The sequence below is a fragment of the Vitis riparia genome, chromosome 14, assembly GCF_004353265.1.
Source record: "Vitis riparia cultivar Riparia Gloire de Montpellier isolate 1030 chromosome 14, EGFV_Vit.rip_1.0, whole genome shotgun sequence".
NCBI classification, from domain to species: Eukaryota; Viridiplantae; Streptophyta; class Magnoliopsida; order Vitales; family Vitaceae; genus Vitis; species Vitis riparia.
This window is the reverse complement of record NC_048444.1, coordinates 26643863-26652843: the sequence shown is the minus strand read 5'-3', so window position 1 is coordinate 26652843 and position 8981 is coordinate 26643863. Positions and strand designations below refer to the sequence as shown.

Genomic DNA, 8981 nt, shown 5'->3' with positions numbered 1-8981 from the left:
AAAATTTTACTAAATACCCCCATAATTTTTTAAAAGCAATTTTTAGGTTGAAGAGATTGCTAAAATGCCTGGCAAACGGAGTCTAAAGAGACTGGTATTCACAAGATTAAGAATCCAGTAATGCCTACAACTCAGAGTGGAGAAGAGTGAGGAGCACAAAGCAGAGATGTGACTGTGTCACTGTGATCCATTCTCTGCGCCGTCTCTATCAATCCCTAACCCTAATTCTGAAATCTGAAGAAACAAAATGGCACCCAAGAGACAGTTTCTTCCTCTCCTTCTCCTCCTTTCTCTCTCAGCTTTCTTCCTCTACTCTCATTACCACTCCTCTCTCCACCTCTACCTCTCTTCCCACTCCTTAAACCCTAATCCTCACCTCAATCTTCCCTCAAATCTCAATCCACCGCTAAACTCAATTCCCAGTCCCTCTAATTTCTCTTTCATTCTCAAAGTCCTCACCTTCGACCGCCTCTCCTCCCTTTCCCGCTGCCTCCGCTCTCTTGCCGCCGCCCACTACGGCCGCGACACCGTCCACCTCCACATCTATGTTGACCATTTTCCTCACGCGGACAATGTCGGCAAGTCTGAGCTGTTGTTGGATCAGAAGCTGGACGAATCGCGCCGGATTCTGGAGTTCATTGACGGGTTCGATTGGAAATTTGGGCAGAAGGTGGTGCATTACCGGACTGGGAATGTGGGGTTGCAGGCGCAATGGTTGGAGGCGTGGTGGCCCAGCTCCGATCACGAGTTTGCCTTCGTTGTGGAGGATGATTTGGAGGTCTCGCCTCTTTATTACAAGTTTTTGAAGGCTTTGATTCAGAATTATTACTACAATTCCTCCAATTTCAGTCCTTCGATTTATGGGGCTTCGCTGCAACGACCAAGGTTTGTTCCAGGTACCATTTTATGTAGAAAATTGAGGAAAAACGAGCGGAATATTTCAATTTTTTTTGGATGCCTGGAAATTCAAGCGTTTGTTTGTGAGTTTTGTTCTTCATTGGGTGGAATTGAATTCATTGATGATTTGCTGTGTAGCTTGTTAGATCCTAGATAATTTCAAGATTAAAGAAAAGGAAAGGAAATCAACATTTTGATCTGGAATAGTGAACGTTTTCAGCTGTAAATGGGGGAAAGGAATTTCATAGATCAAGCAGTCTCTGGGTTGGGGCTCTTATGTCAATAGTCTCTAGTAACAACCTCTTGGTCTGGGAAAAATTCATGTGGTAGGGGTAGTCAATAACGTGAAATTATAAAAGAAACTCTGTTAATTATGAAGGGAGGAAAAATCAGATGGAAGTAAGGATGCTGAGGAGGTGAGAGAGGAGCAATTTAGTTTTCCATGCATCCTGAACCACAAATAGTTGCTTCTAGAAGAGCTCATGATCTCTAATTTGAGCTACAATGGTGGTTAAAGAAAATACAGAGAGAAGCTCACAATCTCAATATGAGCTAGGAAAGTAGAGGGAAGCTCACTATTGCTAAACTGAGCTAGGATAGCGGAGGGAAACTCAATGGTCTCTAAAGTAAGCGGTAGAAGAACAGACCCACCAAGTTAGCTCAATTGGTCTGGGTGAACACTGGGAAGTGTGGTTCTAGTAAGTGATATATAGTCTTTAGGTTGAATCCTGCCAATGATGATATCCCAAATTTACTTAGTATTAGTTGTTGCGGGGTGGATTGCACCCCGAGGTTTGGGTCCCCATAGAAAGTCCTAAGGGCTTGGCCATGGAAGGATCCTCGGTTATCAAAATATAAAAAGTGGTAGAAGAACAGGAAGAAGAAGGCCATGATGTAATCTCGTAGGCCTCTTGGAACACAGAATTGTGCAGAGGCTCCACATAAGAAGGGCCAGTTGGCCTTAATTCATCCTCGGTTATCAAAATATAAAAAGTGGTAGAAGAACAGGAAGAAGAAAGCTATGATGTAATCTCGTAGGCCTCTTGGAACACAGAATTGTGCAGAGGTTCCACATAAGAAGGGCCAGTTGGCCTTAATTCTTCAAAACAATCTCCTGAACAGAGCAGAACCCAGGAAGCCTAATAGAAAATTTTTGCTTTTTCTTTCTTATTTTGGTGCCTAATGTACACCACCTGTGTACATAGGATGCACCCTTTTTTGTTAGGTGCTGCTTAATATATCTCCTGTTTGCCTATTTATTAAAAAAGAAAAAAAGGAAAGAAACAATAGCAACAACCACCCTGGAAGCCCAGTTTGAGGTTACAACCTTTGGATTGCCTAGTTCTGTGCTGCAAGAACAGTCTTGTTATCTGTCAATTATGTGATGACTAATGTGAGGCTGTATCGAATGGAAAATCCAACTAATAATTTTATATAATAAAAAGTATTTCAAACAAATCAAAATATTGTTTCTTGGCCAAACAGAACTTGTTCCTGGAAAGGGAGGTCCTAGAGTAGAAAGGAGTAAACATCAATTGCATTCTTGATTTTCCCAAACCATTGAAGTGCAGGGCAGGGTATTCATGTACATGCATGTTGGCCAGAATCATTGGAAACATTTATGATATTATGAGTTCAGTAGATAATTCTTTTTTTTTTTTTTTCTTTTTAAAACCATAGAGTTTTTCCATCTTACCATATGATTGTGTCATATTCTTGTTGAGGAGGGAATGCAATTGTATCAAATATACCATTGCTGTTATGATTATATCAAGGCATAGTTGGATCAGCTCTTTCTGGTAGCAATGCTCTGTACGGTATGCTTTCATTGTTCATTTGATCCTTGGCCTCATTGATTGTCTTTCTTTTCCCCGTTTCTATTTCGTGTATAAATGTGCCAGCTGGATTTCATTTTTTGATGAAACAAATTCTTATCTTTTTATGCTTCCCTTTCCTACTCTATTCGCAGGAAATCATTTTTCCTACCAGCCTTACACTTTGTATGTCTGATTTTTGATATTAAAGCTTTTTTTTTCCTGTTGCCTGTAATTGATTAAAATGGTTGCTGACTACAGGTAAGCACGGAAACAAAATTCAATTGGATGATGAAACACATATTTTCTTGTACCAGCTGGTTGGCACTTGGGGTCAGCTTCTCTTTCCAAAACCTTGGAAAGAGTTCCGTTTATGGTATGATATACACAAGGCCAAGGGCATCAAGCCATTTCTGCAGGGGATGGTAATTTTTTTTGTCTTTCTCATTGTATTCTTATTTAGTTAATTTTTATTTTTTCATGAAGTGAAGATAAAAAAATCCAAGCATATTTATCAATTTGAATCACAATTTTCTGATAAGAACTGAAATTTATATACAGGTAACAACAGGATGGTACAAGAAGATGGGTGAGAGAATTTGGACTCCTTGGTTTATTAGTTTTATTCATTCTCGTGGTTATTTTAACATCTACACAAACTTTCTACATGAAAGAGCACTCAGTGTCTCTCATAGAGATGCTGGTGTCAACTATGGGAAAACAGCTGGTCCAGATTCATATTTACTCGACGAAAGTTCACTTGATATTGATCTTCTGGAGATGCAACCTCTGACTAAGCTAAAGTGGTATGATTTCTGTTTCAAAGAAGTACATCCTGGAACAGTTGTAAGGAGTTTTGAAGAACTCGGATCTGTTCTTCACTCTCTGCAAAAACAGGATACCATTATACTTGTGAGCCTGTTTGGAGCATCTGAAAGAGTCATAAGGAATTTGCTGTGCCACTTTGAGAGTTTCAATATTCAGAACTACATTTTTATGGGCCCGAATTCGGACTTCCTTCTTGATCTTGCTAGAAGGGGTCATCCTGTGATTGATGTGGACCAATTTCTCAGCAGTGTCAGAGCTCATAAAATGAAGACTCTCCAAGATTCTGATATGGAGGTCAAGAAGTATATCTTAGTAAAGGCGTATGTAATCCAGAAGTGTCTGGAGTCTGGGTACAATTCTTGGGTGGTTGATGGGAACATGCTTTTTCTCAGCAGTGCCCCGTTTCTTGATTTCATTGATGCTACCTATGACTTCCATGCTGGGAAGACCCCAGAAATTTTATTTGTCCGGAGCTCATCTTCTGCCCGGAAGATTTGGGTCGATGATTTTATTCACAAAGTGGCACTAATGGTGGATTCTGTTCTGGGAATGGGAAGAGGTCGAATACCAACAACAGAAGGTAAAACATTTGTGTATATAGTGGGAGAGTTGTTCAAACAGGAGGGCATGAGGATTAAATGGGTCGATGAGGGAACACTGGGTTTAGAGATTGATTCCAGAAATGCTAATCAGACCTCTCAGGGGAATGGAAAAAAGATGGTTTTCTGGTCCCCGGAAATAGGCTCAGATATGATTCAGAAACGGCTTGAAGAATTGGGTCTGTGGATCATAGATAGTGACTCTTCTTGTACGGCTGTTGTATGTCACCAATCATAGCATCTGGTTAAAGTTGTAATTTTGAAGCCCCACTATTTTTTTTGGTTCGTAGAAGCATGAATATTGTTCATATTCTTTTCACGCCCCCATTTGAAGTTATTGAATCTTTTTGGTAACTGTTGAGAGAGAGAAAGAAGAAAGACCTTAATTCTCATTAATGTAATCATCTACTTACAATTAAGAAATATATATATATATATATATATATATATATATATATATATATATATATATATATATATATATATACAAGGCTAGGAGTCCTAACTACCATACATGTGTCCTATATTAACAAGAAATGTTATACACTATAAATACATTATATTCAACACTCCCCCTCAAGTTGGAGCATATACGTCATATGCACCAAGTTTGTTACAAATATATTTAATCTTAGGACCTCTGAGAGATTTAGTGAAGATGTCAGCTAGTCGATTATTTGAATTAACAAAACTTGTAGCAACACATCCTGATGCGATCTTCTCTCTAATGAAATGACAGTCAACTTCAATATGTTTAGTCCTTTCATGAAAGACTGGATTGGATGCAAAATGTAATGCGGCCTAGTTATCACATATGAGTTTCATCTGTTCATCCTTTCCAAATCTCAACTCTCGAAGAAGATGTCTCAACCATATGAGTTCACATGTTGCCAAAGCCATAGCTCGATACTCGGCTTTAGCGTTAGATCTGGCCACTACATCTTGTTTCTTACTCTTCCAAGATATTAGATTACCTCTAATAAAAACACAGTACCCTGAAGTGGAACGTCTATCTGTGGGTGAGCCAGCCCAATTTGCATCTGTGTAACCAACAACCTGAGTATGACCTCTGTTCTCGTACAACACACCTTGGCCTGGTGTACTTTTGATATATCGAAGAATGCGGATTACGGCATCCCAATGGCTATCACATGGTGACTGTAGGAATTGACTAACAACACTCACAGGAAAAGAAATGTCTGGACGAGTAATGGTGAGATAGTTCAATTTACCCACGAGCCGTCGATATCTCCCGGGGTCTCCTAAAGGCTCCCCCTGTCCTGGTACAAGTTTGACATTCGGATCCATAGGTGTGTCTATCGGTTTACAGTCTAACATACCGATTTCTTCCAGGATGTCTAAAGCATACTTCCTTTGGGAAAGGACCACAACAGAACTGGATTGAGCTATCTCAATTCCTAAGAAATACTTGAGTTTCCCCAAGTTTTTGGTATGAAAGTGGGTAAAAAGGTGTTGCTTTAGTTTCTAAATACCATCCTGATCACTACCAGATAAATACACTGCCCCAAAGAGTTATGATGATAGAAAACTGAATGGTCTGCTGTACTGCGAAGCATGCCAAACTCTTGAACAACAGAACTAAAACGGCCAAACCATGCTTGACGAGATTGTTTCAAGCCATATAGAGAACGGCGTAACCTGCATACTAAACCAGACTCCCCCTGAGCAACAAAATTAGGAGGTTGCTCCATATAAACTTCCTCGGCAAGATCACCATAAAGGAAGACATTTTTAATATCCAATTGATAAAGAGGCCAAGAACACATGGCAGTCATGGAGAGAAGCAGACGGACAGAAGCAATCTTGGCAACAGGAGAGAATGTGTCACCATAATCAGAACCATAAACCTGAGTATAGCCTTTAGCAACTAAGCGGGCCTTAAGGCGATCAACTTGACCATCAGGACCAACCTTAACTGCGTAGACCCAACGACAGCCAACGGTAGATTTACCAGAAGGTAAAACAACAAGATCCCAAGTGCCATTAGAGTGCAGAGCAGCCATTTCATCCACCATTGCCTGTCGCCAGCTTGGATGGGAAAGAGCTTCATGGGTGCTCTTTGGAAGAGAAACAGAGGATATAGCAGAAACAAAAGCAGAATAGGGTGAAGATAATCGATGATAACTCAAAAAATTGTAAATAGGATGAGGATTACAAGTAGAGCGAGTACCTTTCCAAACAGCAATGGGCAAGTCATTAGGAGAAGGCAGAGCCGGGGCAGGTGAAGCCGAAGGGATAGGGAGTGAGTCAGCAGGTGCCTCAGCAAAAGGGAGAGGAGCAACGACATGAGGGCGACGATGATAAACTTGAAGTGGTCGAGGAGGCATAGCATCAGGTGGGGAGACAATGGGAATAGGCAAGACTTCAGAAACAGGAAGAGACTCAGAAGTGGTGGAAAAGAATGGTGAGTCCTCAAAGAAGGTGACATCAGCGGAGATAAAGTATCGATGAGTTTCAAGGGAATAACAATGATAACCCTTCTGAAGTTTGGAGTATCCCAAGAAGAGACACTTCATGGCTTTGGCGGAAAGCTTGTCCTGTCCAGGAGTGAGAATATGAACAAAACAAGTACAACCAAAGACACGAGGAGGAAGGAAATAAAGTGGTTGGTCAGGGAAGAGAAAGGAGTGAGGAATCTGATCATGTAAGACAGAGGAGGGCATACGATTAATCAAATAACAAGCGGTAAGAACAGCGTCCCCCCAAAAACGAAAAGGAACATTACTATGGAGGAGGAGAGTACGAGCTGTCTCAACAAGATGTCGATTCTTGCGTTCAGCTACCCCATTTTGTTGAGGAGTATGAGCACAAGAAGACTGATGAAGAATCCCATGATGAGACATAAACGAAGTAAATGGGCTGAAAAATATTCCTTGGCATTGTCACTGTGTAACACACGAATAGAAATATTGAACTGGGTTTGGATTTCAGCATAAAATTTTTGGAAAATAGAGAATAATTCAGTTCGATTTTTCATTAAAAATAACCAAGTACATCGAGAATAGTCATCAATGAAAGTGACAAAATACTGAAATCCTAAAGTAAACGCAGTCCGACAAGGACCCCAAACATCAGTGTGGACAAGCTCAAAAGGAGACTTTGCCCGATTATTCAAACGCTTTGGGAACGAGACACGAGTATGTTTCCCAAGCTGACATGACTCACACGGAAGCGACGATAAAGTGGAAAAACGAGGGACCATCTTCTGGAACTTGGAGAGACTAGGGTGGCCCAGACGATTGTGAATGAGGAGAGGAGCATCAGTGGAAATGCAAACTGCAGGAGATGAATCTGAGGTGAGGTGATAGAGGCCTTGAGACTCACGTCCTATGCCAATCGTCTTCCCCGTACTCCGATCCTGCAAGGTCACAAATTTATCAGAAAAGGTAATAGAGCAATTAAGAGTACGAGTGATTTTGCTGATGGAAATAAGATTAAAAGGACATTCAGGAGTATAAAGGACAGAAGTGAGAGGTAGAGAGGGCAGAGGAAGGGCCAAACCAATACCTTTAGCCACAGTTTGAGAACCATTAGCTAAGGTAACAGTAGGTAAAGCAGAGGTAGTAGTAATAGAGGAGAAAAGATCCTTATTACCAGATAAGTGATCAGAAGCTCCAGAATCTAGAATCCAGGGTCCAAGAGAAGATGTGTGGGTAAGGCAGGCAGAGGCATTACCAGGCTGGGCAAAAGAGGCAACAGAAGCCTGAGATGCGGAAGAGCTCGGAGGCTGAGGCAGCGGAGAATCAGAGGACTGGGCCACATGGGCAGTGCGAGGAGGTCGTCCATGTAACTGATAGCAACGATCGCGAGTGTGGCCAAGTTTATGGCAATAGGTGCAATGAGGACGTTGACCTCTACCTCGGGTACCATTGCGGCCTCCTCGAGAGCTAGTTTGAGAAACTAATACAGAAGAATCTGAAGTGCTATCAAATGGCAAAGTTTGAGTGGAGGAGATACGGAGGAGGCGAGCAAACACATTATCCAAGGACGGAACTGATGAACTACCAAGAATCTGATCGCGGACAGGCTCAAGATCTGGACGGAGGCCAATAAGAGTAAGAACCATGAAGAACTTGTCAAGCTGTGTTTGTTGAGCCTCAACATCAGGAGTAAGAGGCATCACAATCAAGAACTCCTCCTTAAGAGAGGCAATCTGGCCAATATAAGTAGATAGATCCAAGTCCTGTTGGTTGATATGGACAATAGTAGAAGCCACCTTATAAAGACGCTGGATATCATTCGTATATAATCCTTTGGCTTGAGTCCAAAATTTAAAACAAGTTTTGTAGGCCCGAAGATGAAGAAGAATCTTGGGATCAACCGATTGCCATAATACACTACATAACTGTGCATCTATCTTCCTCCACTGTACACGGTCAACCTCAGGGATATTTGCCTCCCGTGTAATCAAGTGATCCTCATATCCTTGACCCATAAACCAAAGTTCAACAGAGGCAAACCAGGAAAGATAATTGTCACTGCCAACCAATTTCTCCGAAGTAATCATAGGAGATCCAGATATAACAACGGAAAAAAATGGAATTTTTAGTAGTCATATCTACTTATCTGGAGAATGAAGTATGTTTGGATCGAAGAGAGCCCTAATACGGCTTTAGATTGCGGTGTGGCACCACCGAAAAAGGGAAACGGCCTCAGATCGCGGCGTGGTACCACCAGAAAGGTAGAAGAACACTTCCCAAGGCACGTGCAGGGATTGGAGTGGAGAAAAAGTAGTCGGAGCTTCGCCGGAAAGATTGTTTGGAGGGTCGACGGAGACAAAAATCCCCAAAAGAGGTACGTGCAGGGCTCGAATGGGAGAACC

General features: G+C 41.5%; 1 protein-coding gene across 1 annotated transcript; it reads left to right on the top strand.

The window, feature by feature from the left end:
• Positions 1–31: 31 nt before the first annotated feature.
• Positions 32–4492, top strand: LOC117931348. Its single transcript, XM_034852307.1, has 3 exons — positions 32–896; positions 2973–3136; positions 3273–4492. The coding sequence occupies exons 1-3, from the start codon at positions 248–250 to the stop codon at positions 4374–4376; spliced, it is 1917 nt and encodes a 638-aa protein (XP_034708198.1). The 5' UTR covers positions 32–247; the 3' UTR covers positions 4377–4492.
• Positions 4493–8981: the final 4489 nt, after the last annotated feature.